Genomic DNA, 25,447 nt, shown 5'->3' on the forward strand with positions numbered 1-25,447 from the left:
CACCCATGCACCCATACAGCTGTGCAAGTGTGCATCCACGCACTCACACCCACACACGCGCATAGAAATAGATGCGACAAAGCAACTGCTTTTAACCAACCCGTTATATAATACAATCTGTGGAATATATTATTTTATTTGTATCATGTCACATAAAATATATAAAATTAAAGTTATAATAACTTATTGATACGTTAATGTACTCTACCCAGCACTGAGCAGCGTTCAATTATTACGATGAATACAAGTGACAGCAGTTACGACACAGTAACTTTAAGCAATAATTGAAAACAGAAAACATTGATGGTAAACTCTTTACCATATAATAAAGCAGAAGCATTTAGTTTGAAATGAATTTGGTACAACGCTCAAATAAAATAATTTAAAATACATATTTCAATCTTATATAAATGCGTTGTTACAACAGATAAAATTGCTTAAAACTGACGTTAGAATTCTTTGCACATAGCCTGTGAGATCAAAAGGAATAATGCAGCTTGGTACACAAATACACGGATAAGGGTTACACGTATAAGCAACTTTGGTGTTCACTTGTGGTTGGCACTGGTTTATGACAAGGGGTTTCCACAGGCCTCCTCGTAACCATCATAGGCCCACGGGTTTGAATCAGGAAAAAGACTGCTTACTGAGCCGTAGTCTCTAAGGCTATTATGCAGACGTTTTTTAGATTCACCGCCAAAATGAATAAAACTGATTGACTCCTTGCTTGGTCCTTCAAAGAGACTGTATTCCAATCCTCTCAATGGGCCTTCTTCAATTTTCTTTATAGCGCTACCGACATCATTCTAGAATAGTGTGCCAAACTTGACCATAGGTTTTATCAACAACTAAATAGACAGCAACCATGCATGACATGAGAAAAATGATTAGAGCATGACACAGAGACGAGATGCTTTTAGTGAAATATATATATAAATATATATATTACATATTTATATATATTCTAGTGAACTATATGTATATATTTTACTAAAATAATATATATATATATCTTAAACTATAAATTCCTAAGAATTATGAACTAGTATTACTAAAATTAGAGTGCTCAACAATATATTGGAGCAGCTATATATTAATAAATTATTTAAAAGCAATACTTATCTTTTTTCTCAGCTACTGTCAGAATTGTGGAATAGCTATTCCAAAATGCCCAACATGAAGAGTAAAATTGATGCACACAACAAAAAGATCCTTGGAAAAAGCAATGAAACCCCAGTAAATGACAAAAAATGTAACTGCCAAGTCAAAAGTGAATGCCCACTTAATGAAAACTGCCTGCAAAAAAGTGTGATATACCAAGCCAAAGTGACACGACTAGACAACAATACTACTGAATCATACATAGGACTTTGTGAAACTGACTTTAAAACACGATATAGTAACCACAAAACTAGTATCAAAAATAGCACCAAGCGAAACGCAACTGAACTAAGCAAACACATTTGGAAACTGAAAGACCAAGACGTTGACTACAAACTAGACTGGACTGTACTGAAACAAACAAAATCATACAACAACTCCAGCAAAAGGTGCAACCTATGTTTGACAGAAAAATACTACATCATTAATAGACCTGACTTAGCAACACTTAATAAAAAATCTGAATTAGTCTCAACCTGTCGTCATTCCAGAAGTTATCTTCTCTCTCATTTTGTAGCTACTAACCAACAACCAATCAGAAGAAGAGGAAATTAAACAATAAGAACTAAAGGAGGGAAAAATAGCCAGGAAGAGATTAGTCACCATCTTGTTTATTTCAACACAGCCTGATGAATGAGAATATCATGAAACTGACAGTAGCTGAGAAAAAAGATAAGTCTTGCTTTTAAATAATTTATTAGTATATATATATCTTATATATATATTCTAGTGAACTATATGTATGTATTTTACTAAAATAATATATATATATATCTTATATACATATTCTAGTAAGCTATATGTACATGTATATATTTTACTAAAATAATATATATATCTTATATATATATATTCTAGTGAACTATATGTATATATTTTACTAAAACAATATATATATATATCTTATATATATAAATCTCAAAGTCTGTCATTCAATCTTTTCAGCTATAGCTGATTAGTATCTAGCAATGAACACTCCGCATCACAGAAGATGTGATCTCAGAACCTTCCATTCATTAGGTGATAGACTAACCCATAGAGCTACACGAGCTGCAGCGGATTCATTGGGCGATAAGAGTCGCTATCTAGGTTAAAATACGCATAGCACTTTGCGCTACGGTGCAATGTCACTAAAGCTTGCTCTCATGGCTCTTACTACTAAGTTTAGCAATAGGAATAGCAATAGCAATTAAGTGTAGCAATGTGCTAGGCTAATAACATGTGACATGCAACTACGTGTACATTATTTGCCACTGTTTATAAGCTGCTTTTTAATACCCATGCAATGCTAAGCATTTGACTAGTATACATATATCTGAAGCTTGCTCTCAGCAAGGATGAAATTATTAGTAATGACTTGTTTTATCTAAAGTACGTAATAGTCTGTTTTACTGATTTTAATTTGCTTTAATTTTATCAGATACATATATATATATATGAGGTTTCAATAGCCGAAACAGTACTGTCTGTAGCATGAGTATATATATATATATATATATATATATATTTATATATTTATATATATATATATATTTATATATATATGATATGCATCATATATATATATACATATATGATATGCATCATATATATATATATATATATAGGCCTATATATAGGCCTATATATAGGCCTATATATATGATATGCATCATATATATATATATATATATATATATATATTTATATATATATATATATATTTATAAATATATATATTTATATATATATATTTATATATATATGATATGCATCATATATATGTACATATATGATATGCATCATATATATATATAGGCCTATATATATATATATATATGCAGCATATATATATCTGATATATATGTATATATATATATATATGTATATCTGATGTATATGATGTACTAACTGTACTACTTTTTTAACTGTACTACTAAATTTTTGCTCTGCTAAAAGATTTGAACGCAAATATCGACCAGTAGTGCAAGAAAAGAGTAAAATCTATCTTACCAAATCCAAAAAAGTTTGACCAGGTGTTTGAAAATTACAATGCCACCCTTTATTTAAAAAAACTCTGAATATGATAATACTGGTACCTCTTGATACTAATATAAATGTAAAAATGAGATAGTACTGTCTTTTTCTGACTGAAAGGAGAGAGATTGTAGACACTATTTCTACTCAGTATAACACAATTGTCCTCGTGAAAAGATTTGGCCTTGACCGCGATTTAGCAATTGAACCTTACAAAAAACTGAAAGCAAAAATTCATGAAAACACTAAAAACCATGTTTCAAAGAGTTGATGAAGTTTTAATAAATTAGTGTGAGCGATCCAATAAAAAGGTGTATACAATATATTGTAAAAGCTATGAATCGTAACAGCTTTTGTAGACTTGGGGCTAGGCAAGTGGCATTTAATCCTTGGATGTGTTCTTCCTGAGTTCACATCCAGCAGAATGCGAGCTATTTAATACCAAAATTTTAGTAGATATAGGCCAGACATACTGAAGGACAGACAGACAACAGACTGATGACAAACTTTGAGATATACATGTATATATATCTATAAATACCTATATATCTATTATAAATACATACATGTATTTCTTTTACTATATATATATATATATATATATATAAATTGTTTCCTCACTACGGTTAACCCGTATGGGTGGTAATTTCTGCTCTAACTCGGGTCTCCTACCAGAGACCTGGGAGTTTGAGCACTCGCCTCAAGATCTTAGCTGTTCCCAATAGCGCATTTTTCTGTGCGCTAGATTAGCTTACATATATATACAAACGCTAACAAATATCTATAGATACAGTGTATATATAAAATTGTTCGGTACATCTTTATTATGTACTTGATTGTGAAATTTTAGGTTTTATCAAAACTTTGCGCGATTTTACTTTTTACTAACTCATGCGTGTTTCAGTCTCTCTGAATAGCAAAAGGCAGAAAAATATTAAATTTAGAATTATACCTATGACTACATAAAGCAAGTTGACAATCGCACAAAAATTTTAATAAAAGACCTATTTATTTATATCTCATTTTCTGTTATTTTAGCAGCAATCTTTATTTTACTCAGCTCTTTTCAGATAAAAAACATTTTATTCTTGTTTAAACAGAATAACAGAAATTCAACGTCAAGGAAATGAAGTCAAGATCAAGGTCAACTTTTTTTTGACTTTGATTATGAGTCAAGTCTGAAGAAAAGTCTTCTCTGGTAAAGTGGTGTAATGTTGAATGCAAGAAACCTACCTGATCTGGAGATGATCTGGAGCTGTTGACAAAGGACTGAAGGGTAGAGTTAGTGTGAAAGGCAAAAGCAAGCTCCATGTTTCCTGGCTGCAACAAGCTCTTTGCCGGAGATCCTGCAGAATGAAGATTCTTTAACATTCCTTCCATTCCGTCTGGAATACCTTCAAATACATTAACACATCAGGCGAAAAATGACATTGAATTTTGTATCACAAAAGTGTAAGCTTAGATGACATTACAAATAATAACAGAGGTGTACAAAGCCAACTTTGACAATATCTTAAAATGTTATGAAATTAAGTAATATGCTCTATTGTTGATCACAATAATAGCACCTAGTTCCATATTGTTCAATGACTAGCAAGATGTGAGACAGGTTTACGTTTTAAGGTTTTAAAGTTTCCTAGGTTGCTAAGCTACCAGTGCCTGTTGCTACTCTGCAACTTCAAATTGGCATTTGTGATGCAGATTGTGCTGATGAAAGCTCTTTGAATACTTGTTGAATGAAGAGCGCTGATGCTGTTAAGATGATGAGAACATAGGGAATGCTGAAAATGGAATGGGTGTTGCAAGACCCGAGGCAGCTGAGAGAGCTGAGGAGGCTGAGCAGGCCGAAAGGCTGAGGGAGAAAGGGACCAAGGGGCTCGAGAGGGCTGAGAGGGCAAAGGGGCTAAAGGGGCCAATATGCTCAGGTGTGAGTTCATGGATAACTCATTACCAATTATGTGGCTTGAAACACTGGATGTCTTATTCTGCTTTTACATAAAAGCCTTTTTTTCAGAAGTTGTAACAACGATCGGTTACACAGGCAAAAAATCCAAATATTCAAAGGTTTTAAACTTATTAAAAACCCTCGTGACAAGTTGTGGAGTTATCCTCTTTTCAAGAAGCCTTTTAAATTCAGGCCAAACTCTTGCATTCCAGTCATTGAAACAAAATTTCTCAGTTGCTTCTGATGACTTGCGAAACAGAGCAGCAGGTTGTCTTCTTTGATCAACAAACTAGAATCCTATCGACAGTGCTGACTTACACCTACCTATATGCAGGTAATCTTGCGTTCGATGCAAATGCCTTAGCATATTTTTAATAGCATAGATCGTCTGCTTTATAAACTGTCAGCTGTAATCAAGTCTCATTGCACTTATAAAATCAAATAAGTTGGTCAGGTGAACAGCGAAAATAAATAAACAATCAATTGAAATGTTTTTGAAAATGTGGCTAGCTTGAGACGAGTCATTCTAATGCAGAAAGCGTTTGTTAGCCTTGCTAACAGTTTGTTTACCTGTAAGAAAGATAATCTCCATTTTTATGTTTCCAAATAAAATATATCTCATGTTCAAGGCAATACTTGGGCTTTCGTGTCTCACCTGTAAATAAAAAACACCGTGAGATGCTATAGGAATATTAAAAATTTTACAACAGATTTAATTCACTACATGTAGGCTACCTTGAAATTAATTGTTTTATTTATTTTTACAATAAATAGATTGATGTTATTTTGACTAGATTGATAGATTGATTTCTTATTTTGGCATTAAATAACTGATTATTGTTCTCTTAGTTTTGTACAAATAGCTTAAAAACAATCACCAAAAGACATGCCTAAAATATTTTAAACAAAGAACAACGCCTCAATTTTTTGTTCATGTTTCTAACAATTGAAGGGAAGTGACAGAAATGAGCATATAGTCATTTATTGGCTTCTTACGTTTCAGAATAATCTGAGAATAAATAGACTGAAGGTAATTATCAGCGTATTATTGTAAAGAAGGCAAATCCAAATTAATCTAGTTGTTGTCTACTGATGTTCCAAACAGAATCGTATTTGTTTTAAAACACCCTTATAAATCAATCATTTCCGCATTATGAAAATTATGAAAATTTTTTCTTTCGATCTCAAGCAGACAACTTCATGGATGTTGAAAACACTTGAAAAATTAATATTATTCTCACAAGTGAAAATTAACAAACAATTGTATGCTTGAAGCATTGTAAAGAAGTTATCAGCTCTCACATGTGACGGGACAACTCTTGGTACATCTTTTTCTGAATCTTTGCTGTTCTTTTCCTTTGCATTTGCCAATTTAGAAGACATCTTATGCTCTTCGACATTTTTCTCCGCATTAGGCTGAGGTCTTGACATGTGTTTGGGGGACTTTTTAAACTTCATCAGCAGCTTCTGCAGGGCCGGGCCTGCCATAAACATGAATCGTTCTTTTAAAAGAGAATTATTTTTTATACTTAATTAATTTATATTTTATACAAAGAATAGCATTTGATTTAACAGACTGTATATTCTGTTGTTGAAGTGTACAAAAAGTTTAGACTGATGACTATTTGAACACCATTAAAAACTACAATCATATTCACATCATTTATCTATAGAAATGTGCGTTGTTCTAATTTGACACCGTGACATTTACTTGTTAAAAACAGTTAAACTATGGTAACCTATGATCATCTTTCCTCTGTACACACAGAACTATAATTAAGAAAATAAATGTTTTTAAAGAGAGGACCAGAATACCACATCTTTTTGCTTCTGCTAGCTTTTTCGACTTATAGCTTGGTCACTGATGCTAACCATATCTTGTACTGAATCCGACGTGATAGCTAGTTGGAGTGCAGGAGCAATTGTGGTTTGATGCCTTTTATAACACCATCAATAAACCTACTGGGATTTAAACCACTGACCTAATGATTATCATCCGGCGTACTAACCACTGCACCAGGATACCAGAATTATAATATTCCATTATAATACAATAATATAATAATTATTATACTCTATTATAATACTCAACGCCAGATTCAATAAATGGTAGAAATAATCATAAAAGCATCCTTAACCTTAGAAAGATTATAATCCTCAGCAAAAAAGTCTAACAAGCAAACACTATATTTATTTCTAACTTCATCCAAAGCTAAAAGTAAACCTTGTCTTCAACTTTTGGCTGGGGATCAAATCAAACTACACTACAGTTAACAGCTTTAAAGACAAAAAAGGTGACTGGCTTTTAGACCAGTTGAAAAAAAGACTTATAATCCATCTTCTACCAAACTCAACTGGTAGCTATGTCTATGGAGTTACATAAATACGAGTTATCAAACGTTGTGTGACTATTCGTTGTCATAACCACTGCATTCCTTTCTCTAAATATTGGCCTTTTGTAAGATGTAAAATAAAACTAAAAAAATCTACATAAAAATGTACAAAACTACATACAAGGTTTTATACATTGAAAGAATCTTTTTCTGCAGTGTTTACCCTTTAAAGAATGAATTAAAACTGAAAAATTCTTTAACAGGTTTTAATGGCAATCTTTTAGACCTTACCTGCAGTGAGCAATATCCAATTTGTCATAAATTTTAAATACTAAATATTGTGGTAGTAGTTATTGCTATAATGACAATTTATTTATTCAAGTTTTAATACAATAATAAAACCTTATTACTGATAAAGTAATAAAAGCCCCTAAATAGTACATTGATGTTGATGAATGACCAGAGCCGGCTGAACATTTTGCAAACTCACCTAACAATGCATTAGTTTGTATTCTATTGTTATGACACATTGTATAATCTATAGTCTGGCTTACTGCAAACTTGGTTGTCATTTTTATTTTTGACTCAGTAGGAATAATAACATCTGCTAAGGATATTTTTGAAGCAGAGAAAGGCAAGGATTCCAAGTTGACAACAAAATGCTTCATCAATGTATCTTTTATCTTAAGTAACACGACCTTGACCTTAGGCAACTCTAGTTGGAGAAAGATGAATATAAGTATCACAAACATATATAAGAGTTTGCCTTTAAGCTGCTAATCTCCGTGACAACTCAAAACTAATATTGCTATGAAAGAGTAGAAATCGATACAAGCCTCTAGGGTAGCATGTATCTGACATTTATAATTGAAGCTGATTGGCCCTACAGCTATTCAGAAATAGCAAAGGATGAAGGTCAGTTCCGCTAGAGTGTGTCTAAATTACACGGCTTCCTGAGAGATCACGACGTCATTGTCACATATACACACAGTACATGGTATGTAGTACACATACAGTAGCACCATGTACACATGTGGTAACATTATGAATACGCATGTGTATATATACACATGTTTATATATATATATACACCATATACATATACAGGCCATATGTACCTATGTGTATATATGGCCTGTACACATGCAGGCCATATATACACAGTGGACAGCAAAGAACTCCTGTAGTTAGGGCACAATCTTATACTCTGCCTATAATAACAAGTTCGGTATAAATTCATGTCAATGAAGTGACTCGTTTTTGAATTTGTATCTTCCGCTTGTAATCAGAACTCACAGATAAAGTGTGTTGATGGTGCTCGTTGTTTCTATGGTAACACTGACAGCTGCACATACGGTTTTACTCAGCTATAAGCCTTGCTAAATGATACTAGATCCATGACTGACATACATATTTACGCGTAATTTGCATTTAGACTGCTTGTATAGTCGGTTTAGTTTACGTAGATTAAAAATATATAAAAAAGGCAATATCCTCAAATATCAGTGTGTTTTTAAAAAAATGGGTCAATCAATGGCATTATGTTAGGCAGGGTGAAATTGCGTTTGTTAATTTAAAATCAATGACAAACATTCTAAACCTATTGAAATGTACTAATATTATTCCATCAATACAGGAAAATTTCTACAAGCCTTTCGGCCTTAATATTTAGCTTAAATATATTTATAAAATCCAAAAACGCCCTCTAATTCAGAATATTGTAAAAAAATTCATAGATCAATCAAGTTGCAACATAGATTAAAAAATCTTTGTATTTTAACTGCAAGCAAAAAATATCACCTTAATAAAAAATTTCTCTACTCCCAACGCATATTTATCTGGGGATCTACAACAAGGTGAAGATGAGTTTCAGCAGCTTTTGCGCAGCCTTGTTTGAGGGCTAAAACTTTGCTACTACTTGGCTCAGTGCACTAGACATATTTAGGCTGCATGCGCTTGGTAGAAAAAGAGTTAATACATGGCAGAGGTATAGCTACTATAAAACCAATCCATTGTACTTGAGTTTACTGTTAATGTGGCAACCAAATAACGTACAGAGTGAATACAGATTTTTTCAAAAACAAATTTCCGATTTTCATAATTTTAGAGATTTTTAACGATTCGTTTTAATGTAATTTAAAACTGTTAAATAATTCATTGATCATTAATTGATTGAATAATTGATTTCATTGATGTCTACTTGTGCCATAATTACTTACAGAACAAACTCCCTACTTACACTCACCTATAGCTACTTGTATATACTTGCTACTATATTTAATGTATCTATCTGTAAGACATACTTTGAAGATTGCTGGGTTGAACATCATCTATAAGGTAGCCTCCTAAAACTCCTTCATAGAACTTGATGCTATTGTTGATGTCTGTAGTAGCCACACTGATGTGGTTGATACCATACAGCTGTGACGAATGCCCATTTTTGTATTGACCACCTAAAAATAGAATGAATCTATAAATGTATCATACAGTGATTCTCCCTTCCTCGGACTTCATTTCCCTGACTTTCAATTGTCCGGATAACGCCTAAGGTCAAGACGACTGTCCGATGCAGCTGTGTTACTCCGAAGAATAAAAACTTTGACCGATATGTGAATTTTATGTCAAGCGACGCGAGCAACGTATGTGTACAAGTGAGTGCTGTACTGTAACTTTTTTTGTTATTGTTACTGTTATTTATTTTATACCGCATTCTATTGCAGGTATAACCATATTTTACTCTATCATGTATACTGTATATGCATATTGTACCATGTTGTAAACTAGGAGTATGTGTGCGATATATGTAGGCTGTTTAATGCACTGTGCAGTACTGCAAACCACTCAGTTTTCGATGTCTGGACTTTTTCAATGTTCAGATATGCTGTAGTCCGTATTAGTCTGAACAAAGGAAGGTCAACTGTGTTTGACAACAAGAGCAAAGTCACTCTCTGAAAAGGTATAAAATACAAACTCTAACAGAAAAATAAATCGCATCTAAGAAAAGAACTTGTCAAGAACTTGACCAAAGAATATAAATCTAACTTTTTGTTTAGCTTTTACATAAATTTTACCGCATATACATTTATTATATAAATACTATAACATAGATATATCTATGAAGCTATCTAACAATTAAAAGTGAAGAGTCACGCAGTCCTATGCTAGCAAAGGCTTTAAAAAACTAAATCACTAAATGCCAGAAAAGGTGTTGTCAGCTAAAAAATATTATCATGACGTATTCTGTGGTGCTAGAGGAAATTGTTATAAAAACATTTCACAAGCCCCTAATATCAAATCATAATTAAACTCTTGTTAGAAAGATTGTCACAAGGATTAATGTTGCAAGGATGGTACTTTATGCTTACATCGAGATAAGCTTACCTTTGATACTTAATACTAACAATTTACAGCTAAACCAGCATTCACATCCCCAGTTAAACCGGAAAAGGGTCAGTAAATAGAAACACTCAAGTTCCGGCATGCAGACACCTTGTTGCTTTTGTAGCAAGACAAACACTTGCATGACTTGCCATGCACTGTTATCATTATCCAAATGTCAGAAACTAGTGTCAACTCTAACCCTCAATGCCAGCCAATTCCACAGAGGACTTGGCAAGCAAGGTCAGGTGTTAAGCTAAGTTTATTAAGTGAACAGTATTTTGATGTTTATTGAGTTTAAACGACTGTTTGGCAACATCATAGCATATTCATGAATAATAAGTCAGTGCTGCTTCCTTGTTAGCTTTACAAAAGTAAGCTTTTGAAATTAAACATTGAGATTTTTTAAACAGGAAAATTTAACAATTTACTTTAATAATGATAAATATTGCATAAATTTAATGATTAGCAGTTTTTTATAAAGTACTCTTAATGTTTGTGCTTGAAATAAATATCTGTCATTAGGATGGATACCCGATGAACATACCTAAAGACTTAGAGTTATCCTCTATACGACGCCTTTAACAATATGAGATCGGCGATGAGACGACAAATTAACTAAAGATTGTCGCAATAACCAATCACTTTTGTTATACAGCAAGTGATGATGTATCTTATAAAGATCGACTATTTACAAAGATCTCAGACTACAATTTTTATGTCAAAGTGAGAGGCAAATGTCAAGTGCCTCTCACCATGACATCCAGCACCAACGGTGCCTAGCTTACTCAATTGCCGCCTATCATCATGTATGTCAACAGTGAGCAATTGACTTCCAAGAGCTATTTTTATACCCACTATTACCCTGGCAGTCTGGTGAGCGTTGTAACACCAATCTGCACAGTTGTTCCCAATATGGCAAAGCAGTTGATTGTCGCAGGTGATTAGTGTTGGTCTACTAAAGCGAATGTCAGAGTTCGAATCTTGTACAATGCAGTATTTTTTTCTAACTTCAACACTGGATATTACTGCAATCTGATGAGCGAGGTATAAGTGGGCGGTCTACCACTATAAATGAGTGTTATCTTTATTTATGCTTAGAAACTATTGTCAGATTATACAGTAGCAACCAATCCTTTAGTATTGAGCACTTAACACTACTTATTTAAAACCTCTATTTATGTTAATTCATGACATACAATGATGAGCAAAATAAACTGGACCCATTTATTAAAAAACTAGAATTCTAATTTAAAAAATTGTTACCAATCGTGAATTTAGTTAATAGCCATAAACTATACAGACGGTTTCCTACTTACGAACATTCGAGTTACGAACAATGGTACATACGAACAGGTCCGCGCGTAGGCACTACTCGGAAGCACCACCCAGCATCCACCTTTCTCTGCCCAGTTCGTTGCAGTGCATTAGTGCGTGAACGTATCTCCAGTGCGCAAAGAACTTTTTTATTTTTACTGTATGTATTGTAAAGGGATTTACCGGCCTTTACTTGGCACGATCTAGACTAATAAATAAAAAGAAGAGAGTGCGTGTGGTTTCATTCAGCTTTTTCTTAGCGAAGGAAATTTCACTAGCTGAGGAGCGTATGGCTATCTGCTCTGCTCAACTAAGTGAGCGCGCTCCTTTACAGTATATACAATAATATCAACCGTTCCGGCTAACGGCAAATGGTAAGAACACCGGCTAAAAAGGTGAATAAATAGGACCGCTCATGCTTTGGTATGACAACAATATAAGTGACGATAACTGATAGTGTTATGACGGGATATCAGATATAACAATAGCATAACGAGTGAAACAACGATATAATAAACGCACAACACATACAAAAAAATAAGACAACAATGATAAGTGATAGCATAACGATTAAAACAACAATATAATAAAAAGGACAAGACATACAATAAATAAGAAATGCAGTGTCATGGCCCGGCGTCCACCAAAGTATTATCTCCATTTTATTAAATATTTTTTTCAGTACAAACCAATACAGGTTACTTATACAAGCCTTAAACATACTTATATAAACCTTCAATATACTTATATCGGCCTTAAACATAAATTATAATACAAAATATAGCACTGAAGCAACTTACGAACAAATTCACCTTACGAACAATCGTTCGGAATGTAACTCGTTCGTAGGTTGGGAACCGTCTGTATATTAAATTAATCCTCATTTTGACCTGATTTCAAATATGTAAACCAAACAGCTGTATTATCATGTTTTTGAATGATTATGTGGGCTGAATTCTGAATATATATAGAGTATGACATAAAATAAACAGATAAAAGTGTATGTGGAGTGATTATATCTGTACAGATTGTTATCTTCAACCATTACAAATATAAAATGTTTAGAATTTAACCTATGCAATCATACAAATGCATAATTTAATAGCTGTTTGATTTAAATATTTGAAATGAGAACAAAAAGAGGATTAATTTAATATACAATTTATGGCTATTCACTAAATTCACAATGAGTAGCAATGTTATAAATGGGAATTTTAGTTTTCCGACGGAGGAGCCCAGTTCAATCCGAACACCACTGAATATTAATTAACATATTAACATATGTCAATACCTATTAACATGTTTTTGTTGGATATAAAATAGTCAGTTTTTATTTTATCCAAGACTTTATTTCTGTATGCCAATACTGAGCTTTTCTAGACTAATCTGTTAAAGGAAGGACTACTTACACCGATCCACATAGTTCCTATCTAGAAGTGCTGACGTCACCATTCTACTAGCACAGTAATGTTTCTGGAAGCTTCTGCGACTTGTGTTGACCAACTGAATAAACTTAAGGCTCTCTCCATCTGGACCTGGCAAGGTTCATAGAGCTATACATACCAAAGTCTAACAGTGTTAAGCCCCAAATCCATATATGGGTGGGTGTGGATGTGTTATGCGAATGATTTTGATGACATCAGAACTGGTCCATAGGGATGGTGTTTATTTGTAATGCTTTGCAACTCTCAGATTTTTTCACAGTTGATAACATCTTACTCCAATAGTGGTTTACAATTGTTGAAGACTAAATGAATGCCTGGCGTTGCACCGGTAATTCAGTAGAATAGTTACCTAATAAATTAGTGTAACTTATCTGGAAAGCCACCAGCTCTTTTCTATAATCTTTACTAAAACAATACCAACGTTTTGAGCCAGCTTAACAATCGTTGCGCGTAGCAGTCGACAGTGCTAGTTATTAACCCCAAGAATGCGCTTTAAGCTTGAATATCTTAACCAATATAGGCCCTAATGACTATTTGCCCAATGAATTCATTGTACTCTGTGTAGCTTAATGATTAGGTTCCCACCTCTAGCTCTGGAGGTCCCTAGATCAATTTCTGTGCTGTACGGGTTTTTTATTGCTAGATTTTCATAGCTATAACTGGAAACTGGGTTTAACAAAAAGACAAAAAGGTTAACACTGATATTTATATAACTAGTAAATATTTGCTAAGGAAAAAACAATCATAGCAGTTCTGAATAGATTGCTTGATTGCGCAATATGTCATTAGTGTAAATAAAAATCAAGGGTACCTACACAAGAAGGTAAAAACACATGCATGTTTGGCTGTCTTAGGAACACTAGATTTGGCAGAAGGCCAACATTGCCGGGGTAAATATATTGTAGCCATAGTTTCAAGCTATGTACACATCAACATGAAAAACCTTTACGTAAATAGCAAAAATGTAAAAATAAATATTGCTTATCCAGACGTATGAGCACGGTCTGAAGTACCTAAACAATCCAGCAATGAACAACATGGTTTAATAGAAGAAAAAATATATGCTTCGTACCTGCAGCGTATCCAATAGAGAGTCCATTAAGTTTGTCATCTCTGAGACTGTGCACACCTTCATTAGCTTCTCGGTGCCCCGCTGTATTGGCTAGCAGTAGGGGACGCATAAAACTTACCTGGCAAACAGAGTTCTGAAGTGAAAGAACATCCACACAAAGAGCCTAAAGTATTATAAGCCTTTTCATCTAACAAGAAACTTTATAATCAACTAATGAACTATCTCAGCGCATTGCTTGCAGCTTTTCGCACCAATGTGTTTCGATAGTCCCTGTTCGCCTTATTATTTCCTTTAATATATCACAAAACTTTGTTTTTATATTCTACACGAGTGTGACAATACCATAGACGTTAAGCTTTATTAGTTTGCAATTTTAACTGCTTCTTATTGTTCTTATAACAATCCACAATATAACAGTACACTCGGATATCTCCTTTATCTGAGTGTACTTCGGAGAGTGGCGCTTCATAATTGGTTATCAAAAACAATGAAACTTTAAGAGTTACACGATAAGTAAATGTAACCTTTCATTAATACTCGGGCAAAAGCGAAGCTAACTAGTTCATGCATATTTTGTGATATTTTGCCTGAAGGAAATTGCCACAAGATTTCTAAGAGAAGAGATTCTACGTATAGTATTAAGGGTTAGACAACTCTTTTACACACAAATTATTTAACATGTCATTAAACTCATCACATGTTATTTGGGCTAAGAGTAAGTCTGTCTGATATATATAATATATCAGACATAATATATATATCTGTTGTTTAATCGAATTTGCATTATAGAAACAAGCTGTTGTTTGAGAAATCGATCGATAAAATTACTTTTTAAACTGTACTGACCGCTATATACATTAGCATGCCTTGACTTCCAAAATTTGCTCATAGCCCAAGTAATAGGCGGTGAGTTTAAGGAAGTAAATAAAGCTCCGTTACAGGAGTTGTCTAACCTTTGTTGGTATCTTTGGCTTTTACCGTATTTTGAAAATCTTGTGGAGATTCCCATTCATGCAAAATATCCAAACATGTATATTTCTATTCGCACTGGTGACTGCTAAACCATGATATACATGTCGATCGCCGAAAAACCATACTTTTTAAAAATTTCTTATATCACTCACTCATGAACAATGGTAACGATAATAATGCCAATAAGAATTAAAATTGCAGCAACACTTATAATAAAGTCAACATAAGCAATTATGATAGTAGCAATAAGGCTAATATTAATATCAATAATAATCATATTAATAGCAAACAGTAATACTAGTTACAATAATAATAATACACCACAAAATACTCTAAAATTGTTCCTATAATGGCCCAATAAAGCCAAAACTTTAAATAAGCTATGCAATACATTCTACTTTTTAGCAAATGCTGCATTCTAATTACTCATTCAATTTGGCTGATACTACTTTATATTGTTATTGTTAATATATTTATTATTCCCTACCCTGAAATATATGATTGTTTATATAACTAGAACTATTTTTCATTTTGCCTTTGGTAGATTTTCAAGAAACTGTTTACTTGTAAAACATAACTGAACAATCAATTATGTGTTGCAATTAGAATCCCTGCTTGAAGCCATGCTTTTAGCAAACCAAACTAAACTATGGATAAACTACTTGTGCATCTGTTTGTTCATAATATCTGGCAGCACGCACCTTGTTGAAGCCTTGATTATGCGCTTCCTCTTCTAGCCTATTGGCGTAGTCAGCCATGTCAACTTCATCTATGACCCAGAATGCGAGCTTGGTTCCCATCATGTTCATGTGTGGATGCGGTGGTGAGTTTGGTTCAGCCTTATCTTCCTCAGCAAGCTTTGCATCAGCTGACTCAGACATTGCTGTGAACTGCACTAGCTGAAGCATAATGTTGTCAAAGACAACAAATGCCCAGGACACCTGTTAAAGATTGTCATTATTCAATTACCATCTTTTTTTGCAAAGAGTGATGGAGCATGCTTGAATGGTGGGAGAAGAAAAGTAATTGCACAGTATATAGCCTTGTGATCGATTGATTGAGTCTTATTACATTACAGGAGCCATTATTAAATTTGAAAAAAGTGCATGAATAACATAGAGCTGTTTCTAGTAGAAAGGATAAATGTTAAGAAATGCATTAGCTGGTATTCTGTCACAATAATGCAGCGCTGTTATCTTTATTATTTATCTTGATCTTGACTACAAAAAACAACCGCCGTACCACCAATAAAAAACTAACGTTCAAACTAAAAAATATTGTGAATATCACTTTTCTTTTTTTACCAGGTGTGGCACACTAAAAGTTTGAGCAGTTTTGATTTGTCTCAGGTGGCCGAGCTGCTTCAGGAACGTTATAAAAATGAATTATTTTCATATGGTAACTCAATATGGCTCTTATTTGAGCAGTTCATGTTAAAATGGTAAATTGTTATAATGGCCAGGAAGGACTGCTGTAGGCACAAAAAGATAAAAAGAGATAAGTTGTAAGCTGAGGAAACAAAATTTCATTCCTTCTAGCGATGGGCAACTATTATAGGACAAATCTTTATATAATGCTATAGTTGATAAGACATAAGACCAATGTGAAACAGGAGATCTTACTTGTAATAACAAAAGTCGCATCATAAACTGCCATAGGTCATAATATTAAGTTTTGTGAATTTATAGGATTTTTATAAACTGAACAACATGCAAACAATTATGTTTTAAACTGTCTTTTTCTTTAATCTAAATTTAAAAAGTTGCTTGATTTTAGAACAACTTGAAAAATGAAAGCATTTAAAAATAAATTTGTTCAAATTGAATGTTTTTAATATACAATGTAATTGTATAATGTCACAACTTTTTTTGGTCAATATTTTGCAAAGATCATGGATCTTTCTCTTTACTTTCAAGACTTAAGAAATTTGATAAAACCTGGTATTTGGTTGAGATGATACAAAAATATGGTTGAAACTCTAATCTGTAATGCTATTTGCTGATGTTAATGCAAACAAATCTGAACTTTCTGCTAATTGCCAATATTGGTCAATCTAATAGCCTAAACCAGAAGTTGTTTCCCCTCATTAGCAAATATAATAATAAGACATTACTATCACGGCAACATAGTCCTAAGTATATCTTGAAGTCTGTGAAATTATCTCTGAAAATTTTAACTAATACTGCTAAGGTATATTTGTACGGTTAGCAATTTGGAGTAATATCATATAAGGTAAACTATCTAATGAAGACAACTGGAGTTGTCATCTCTGTGCAGTATGAGTCACGTGCCATCACTTTGATTAACTAGCTTATACAGTAGACACTCCTATAACCTAACCTCCACATAATGTAACAAACTTACGTGAAGTTTTTGCTTCGTACTACGAAAAAAAATTTCATAAAGTGTCAAGTCAGGCGAGTTCTCAAATTCTATTTGAATAACGATAATTTTGTAATTAGCCTAAAAATATCGCCTTCCATCTTGCCACACTTGGGAGAGAAAGTGACGCGCAGAGTTACCTCTAATATACATACAAGTATCCTGGCAGTTGAGTTTGCTGTGAGAAATCGTGTCAATAAAGCACAGAGAATAAGTAATCGTGCAATTATTCAGAAATACCTAAAGAAGATCGATTGGTGCAGGTGTTACTATCTATATATCATGCTAAATGACACAAGGTGTAGTCTCGTCAAAAGATATCTTTCATTCTAACCTTAGACCCTGGCAATGGATATATGAATGAACAGACACCACACTTATGATAGCAAACATATACTTTTGTTTTGCTTTATCCTAGAAACATAAACTGTTTTTATTATTTTTCGTTTCAAGAATAGACATTGCTGCCCACAAAAGTGACATGGAAAGTGTGCTTTCTCCTTAAGTTATTGTAATTTTACTGTAATTGTGAACCATAAGCCTAGTGAAAGTCATACAGAAAATAAAACAGTTGCTAATACAAACCAATAATACTACAGTTACTGTACAGTCAACAAATTAAATAGTTGAGTCTAGTTTTTTTCTTTTTGACGGGCTAAAAGGGTAAGTTTGGAATGATCTCAGAATAGATTAGGCCGTTTACATGAATTTTGGTGTTCGTATAACGTAAAATCCCCATAATGTAAGCGTTCCAGGAACAAATTATTTACATTATAGAAGCGTCTATTGCATTTATAAATGTTTTTTGTAAAATATATAATATCTGGCTTTATTTTTGTTTACACCAAAAGCCTTATTGTTTGTCTCAATAAAAATGCAATCACAACATATCAAATGTTTTATTATTCTTTAAAAGTTACGTTTTAAGTTTACTCTATTTGATATAGTCAGCTATGATCAGAGTCTAAATGCCCTTAATGCTGTTGAACTGAATGTGCTATGAGATATTTGCTGTCTAAAATACACTGATTGCATCTCCAATTTGCCTGACTACCCATTACATTCCTACTTCCCTCAACAAACCACTTTACTCTATACTAGACACAAACACCTTTTCAGTCCACATTATAGAACAGTGTTATGCAAAAATAGCTTGTTCTTTTAGTGGGCATAATTTTACTTTGCTCCTCTACATTACTTTCTCTCATGATTTAATTTGTTTTGAGTGGCCTTGACCTATGATAATAAAGGTTATATCTATCTGTCTCTATCCATGTCTATCTATCTATATATCTACCTATCTATATACAGTCAAACATGGATAACTCGAACTTCAAGGGACCGAGCAAAAGTGTTCGAATTATCAGAGCGTTCAAGTTATCAGAGCACTGTCACAAGTCCATATATTTACTTATTTATTAGTAGATACATGTACATATACAAACTATAATATAAATCAAAAGCACAAATGACTTGTTTCAAATTAAATGCTTCTAATGTAAAGTTTAAAACGTTTTCATGAAAAAGTATAGAGATTTTTCTATCACTTGAGATTGGTTTGTTGTTTGAGGTGATGTTATTGCCAGGACGTTTTTCAGATTGACATTGGCAAAACTTGATCGTTGTTGAAATGCTCAAAAGAAAAGACATTTTTTTCTTTTGGGGTTTTACCCACGATCAATTTTGCCGTTTTTTCTTGAAGTTTATGCAGATTACCTTACTTTACCTAGGATTCGTTAAGAGCAACACTCCGAGGCAGTTCAATTAGAAGTTTTACGAGGTTTTACGGTACATTCTATATCACTCACGCTTTTTTAATAGATACTTATTGAATGTACACACGTATTCTGTGTTTAGGTCAAACGATGAATAGTTTTTTGTAGCTCAGACAACGTATACGTTTAATTACAAAAAATTTTAAGACGTTTTAAACATTCAACATTTCGACGTTGATTCAACACGGAATCAACGTCGGAAAACTATTCATCACGGGCTAGCCGGGTCACGCACTCAAGAATTTTCGCCACGCACATACAAAACAACATGCGATTTTTGTTTTGTATGTGCGTGGCGAAAATCCTTGCGCGCGTGACCCGGCTAGCCCGTGCTATTCATCGCATCGCAGTATAAATCAAATTTCACCAAACTTTTAGAAAAGTCGTTGACAAAAATATTTTGCCGATGGGGGTAATAACGACGCTTATGAATTACGAAAAGATGAAGTCTACCTCTATGGCTTTGAATAAAGTGATTTTCTAAAGCGATAACAACCGTTTCGGTAGCAATTGGGCAAAAAAACAGTTCGAATTAACAGTGTTGAGTTCGAGTTATCTATAGCAATTTATCATTACGTGGGAACGGACTAAAGGAAATGTTCGAATTAACCATGTGTTCGAGCTATCCGTGGACGAGTTATCCATGTTTGACTGTATCTATCTATCTATCTATCTATCTATCTATATATCTATCTATATATCTATATATCTATCTGTCTATCTATCTGTCTATCTGTCTGTCTATCTATCTGTCTGTCTCTCTGTCTGTCTGTCTATCTATCTATCTATCTATATATCTACCTATCTATCTATCTATGTATCTATCTATCTATGTATCTATCTATATATCTATCTATATATCTATCTATCTATTTATCTATCTATCTATATATCTATCTATCTACCTATCTATCTATCTATCTACCTATCTATCTATCTACCTATCTATCTACCTATCTATCTATGTACCTATCAATCTACCTATCGATCTATTTATCTATCCATCTGTCTATCTATCTATCTATCTATCTATCTATCTATCTATCTATCTATCTATCTATCTATCTATCTATCTATCTACCTACCTACCTACCTACTTACCTATCTATCTATCTATCTATCTATCTATCTATCTACCTATCTATCTACCTATCTATCTATGTACCTATCAATCTACCTATCGATCTATTCATCTATCCATCTATCTATATACCTATACTTAATTTTTAAATAAGAAAAAACTACTGTGAGGATTAGCTATGAGATTTTTAGACGCATGACGGTTGGCCTGTATACATAAAGCCATAATGTTAAATCAGTGCAGTAAATGTAACAAACTACTACTTACCTGAAATCATAAGATCTAGATACCCTAGCACTTACTGTTCTTGGTACACAAATTAATACCCCGCACTTGCATAACAAGATCAGTCAACAACTATCAAAAAGCAATTGCTTCAGAGTTTCACAATAGCAGAAAAAATCTTTGAATATTGTCACATTGGTGAACAAAGCATCATAGAAAAAAACAGATTGCCGTCAAAACTCCTAGTTTCTATTAAGTTGCATCACAAATTCAAACAAAAAGGATTGCCGCCTTTGAGAAGATACATAGTTCAGCTCCATTTGTACCTGATTCAACTTTTAGTGAACGACCAAAATCATTAAATTTGTATTGGGGAGATATCCTGTCAGCATATTCGCTGATAACAAACTACCTAATCAGACTCTGTGTCATACATGACTGTATGACTAACACTATTTAATGTTGAATTGTTTCACTTCATTGGCAATGACCCATTTCTGTTTGGCATCTTTTAAAATACCAAACTTCACCTTGGTTTCCTAGTGGCCAACCCTATAAGTTCATAGTCGCCACAGCAACTGTTTAGTGCTGCGAGCACTGCATGTTTGGTTTAGCTGTGATAGCAGAGTGTGAGCCTTTGACCTTTAGCATTCCAAGGGCACCTGCTCTATTCATATCATATAGCCGAAGAATCCTTCTGGTAATTACATAACATCTGCGGCTATCACGCAGACACACCAATATCTGCTTGTCTTGGAATACTCACTAGGCAAATACCAAAGGCCAAAAAGTGTATTGACGTAGAGCAAAGTCTGCTAGATGTGATTCGCTGGTGGCGAATCTAGCCATATGTGATTGGCTGATAGGATGGAACGCTTCCAAAAATGGACGTGATGAAATTTATTATGCCTGAAAGAGTTCCTTTGAACATAAACGTGCAACAGACCACCAGCGCAATCTGTAGTTTTATGTGTGTGAAATAGATGAATTAAAGCAGTAATAAATTTAGGTGTAACTGCTTTTAAGTCGATTACATAATGCTGGTTATAATAAAATTGGAAGACATACTTATCTTTCGCAAAGCAGCACAAACTTTAAATTTGTTGATGGTTTTTTAAAAACATTTTTTGAACCCATTTGACACTGCCACTCCCACTGCTATAACCTAGTTTTAGGCTTTTTAGGTGTTTTTAAATTTTGTTAGATTTGTCATACTCCAGTTGACAAAGTAATTTTTGTTTCAAGTTCATTTTGTTCAAATCTTCATGGATATGTGTTACGGAAAACGATTGTATAATGTTATCTAGAAACAAAATTTTTGACAGAATGTTTTCAGAGGTAATTTGCTGGGTTCTGCGTAAAAAGTCTATCAACTATATCTAGTTCATAGCATAAGAACAAATATGGTATTTTAAGAGTTATTTGGTTTGCATAAACACTGCAAAATAATTTTGATACAGAAAAACAGGACATCCGACCTAATAGATAATAAAGTTGTATAAATTAATTTAAAAAATCGTTTATACTCATACGAGTTCACAGCTATTTGCAGACAAAGCAGATTAAAACATGGTTAAAATAGCCTGCTTTTTATGTACATGTATATAGCCTTAGTTCATTCAAACGAACTCTGCTCATGCGTGCTCTACGTACCTGAAGTAAGTTGGATAAGCTCTCACAGCTTTGATTTTCTTGTTCACCGTTACAGGAAGCTTCTTCCGCCATCTGGTTTCTTGTTAAGAGATGAACATACTCTGCTTTCTGAGTAGGTACCAGGCTAGAAATTTCATCAGCCACCATCCCACCAAGTAGCTGTTTAATTGAGCAACAAGAAATCGACTTCAACAATCATATTGCGTGGTCTGTAGGCAAACATTGTCATTTGAAAAGGTTTAAGCCTTTTTCTGCTTAAATTCTGCACTCAATCGTTGATAAACATGCTAGTGCCGGAATGAGAAAGGCGAAAATCTTTGGAGTAACTTTTTAAAGATAGAGTGTTGCATTCATTTTAATGACCATCTGAGTTTTATTATTGCTTATGTAAAAACGTCAAGATTAAAATGCATAAATGAATCCTTGACACTTTGACTCGTCAATGTGTGCTGTCAATGTGTGTCAGTATCTCTGAAAAATTTATTATAAAGTTGAAACTTTTAAAACTTTTATTAAATATCAAAATTATAAAACTTTCGTCCAACTCTGCTCATAATCAAATGATATTTGGTGAAACACTGAGAAACAAGTAAAAAACACACACTAAATGTTACATAATAAAAAACATTTTTATATTTTTGGGGGATAAAACTATTAAAATTTATATGATTCTAACAAATTCTAAAGCTTTTTGCAGTATCCTCATGTTCATCATCGCTTTCTGACTCAAAATAATATAGGCCTACAGTCAAAATCGAATAACTCGCTTTCGGATATCTCGAACACATGGTTAACTCGAACAGATTTGTTTGGTTCGTTCCCACGCAAGGATAAATTCCTTTCGATAACTCAAACTCAACTTCGTTAGCTCGAACAGTTTTTTGCCCAACGGCTACCGAGACGGTTGTTATCGCTATAGAATATTACTTTATTCTAAGCCATAGAGATAAACCTCAACTTTTAGTAGTTCTTAGGTGTTGTTATTGCCATTATCGGCAAAATATTTTTGTTAATGAATTTTTTAAAGGTTTGTGAAAAATCAAATTTTACCAAACATCCTCTTAATGATGGCCCTCCGAAAAAAAGGAAAAGGAAAGTAACCTTTAAATAACCTTAAAGAAAAATTGGTAAAATTGATCTTGGTTAAAACACTCAAAAAGAAAATATCTTTTTTCTGAGCATTTCAACAGCGATCAAGTTTTGCCAATTTCAATATGAAAACGTCCTGGGAGTCACATCACCTAAACCAACAAACAAATCTCAAGTGATAGAAAAATCTTTATACTTTCTGATAAAAATTTTTTAACTTTACACTAGAAACCTTTTAATTTGCATCAAGTGATCTATGCATTGCATTTATATATAGTTCGTATATGTACATGTATCTACTGATAAGTACATGAAGTTGTGACAGTGCTCTGATAACTTGAGCGCTCTGATAACTCGAGCACTTTTGCTCGGTCCCGTGAAGTTTGAGCTATCTGAGTTTGCCTGTAGTTAGTATGACATAAATCTTCGTATGCATCATTATCATCAATCCCATACCAGCAAACGAGCCATATCAAATTTTTTTGCCATAATGTACCATTAAAATTATTATAATAAAAAGCAAGTTGTTACAGTAATTCGAAATGGTAAACAATGGAACAAAATTTTCTCTAATGCCCTATCTAATTAATTGAGTTTGTTTGTGTTTTTACTTAAAAACGAAATTTGTAATCAAAGCCATGAGAATGCTGGTACACCAGTCGTCAGGGTTTCTGACACACGCTGCGCAATGCAGGATTACCAGCAGTCAGGGTTTCTGACACACGCTGCGCAATGCAGGATTACCAGCAGTCAGGGTTTCTGACACACGCTGCGCAGTGCAGGATTACCAGCAGTCAGGGTTTCTGACACACGCTGCGCAATGCAGGATTACCAGCAGTCAGGGTTTCTGACACACGCTGCGCAATGCAGGATTACCAGCAGTCAGGGTTTAAAGGATTAAAATGTTAAAGAAAGCCGCTAAAAGCTTTCCGTGAGTACCTCGGTGTAGAAACGAATAGAATCCGTGAGATTGGTTACGGTCAAGGTCACATGACTGACTCCTGCAACGCCTGATGACTCATCTCTAGGAGTGCTGCTGACTAGCAGCAGGCTTGTCAGTAGCAGCGCTAACGACAGCATTATTCTAAAAGCAATCATGATAAAGTTGAAAACACTAAATTTTGAATAAATACTCGGGAATTTTATTATTAGTGAAGTTACGCCCACCAATAGCATTTGTGAGCATGAAAACAAATGCTTTGATGTTTTATTTTGGCATAAATTAAGCTATTTATGAGTTTCAGAGATATTTAAGATATAGTGCACTTTAATAATTACTTTCATATAGAAACTTTTTCAATTTTCGACAGTTTTCTACAAAGCAAAAGCCAGTTGTTCTTTAAAATGCTCAGCGTATCTGCAACACTATATTTTTAAATGTATGAAAAAATGCCATAACTTTTGACATTGAGTAAAATTTTACCTTGAAAAATAAAATTTAAATTTTTAGTATCTTTGCTTAATGTTGAATGATAAAATTTAAAATTGGCCCTATTATTATCAGTAGGCCCTATAAACAGGCAAGAAGAGACAACTAGATAGAAATGAACGTTGTCACAATAAGAATGTTTATAAACAACACAATGAGCTTATTTTACGAGCC

The 25,447-nt window shown here is 33.5% G+C and overlaps 1 protein-coding gene across 1 annotated transcript; it reads right to left on the reverse strand.

Annotated features, from left to right (window-relative positions):
- Nucleotides 1-569: 569 nt before the first annotated feature.
- On the reverse strand, nucleotides 570-24,924 carry LOC137397503 (uncharacterized). The gene is made up of 10 exons (XM_068083795.1): nucleotides 24,784-24,924; nucleotides 22,876-22,914; nucleotides 16,341-16,427; nucleotides 14,668-14,785; nucleotides 13,560-13,685; nucleotides 9,759-9,908; nucleotides 6,425-6,603; nucleotides 5,693-5,777; nucleotides 4,411-4,571; nucleotides 570-806 (listed from the first exon to the last, which is right to left on the reverse strand). The coding sequence occupies exons 1-10, from the start codon at nucleotides 24,922-24,924 to the stop codon at nucleotides 570-572; spliced, it is 1,323 nt and encodes a 440-aa protein (XP_067939896.1).
- Between the last annotated feature and the right edge of the window lie 523 nt (nucleotides 24,925-25,447).

This window comes from Watersipora subatra, chromosome 5 (genome assembly GCF_963576615.1).
Source record: "Watersipora subatra chromosome 5, tzWatSuba1.1, whole genome shotgun sequence".
In the NCBI taxonomy this organism is placed as follows: Eukaryota; Metazoa; Bryozoa; class Gymnolaemata; order Cheilostomatida; family Watersiporidae; genus Watersipora; species Watersipora subatra.

What these genes read in the sequence shown, in the direction of transcription:
- LOC137397503 (XM_068083795.1), bottom strand. Translation starts at nt 24,924, where the DNA reads ATGCTGTCGTTAGCGCTGCTACTGACAAGCCTGCTGCTAGTCAGCAGC. An exon ending in CTATTCGTTTCTACACCGAG is followed by an intron (nt 22,915 to 24,783) that starts GTACTCACGGAA and finishes TCAATTAAACAG; the next exon opens with CTACTTGGTGGGATGGTGGC. An exon ending in TCAACCCAGCAATCTTCAAA is followed by an intron (nt 6,604 to 9,758) that starts GTATGTCTTACA and finishes TGTTTATGGCAG; the next exon opens with GCCCGGCCCTGCAGAAGCTG.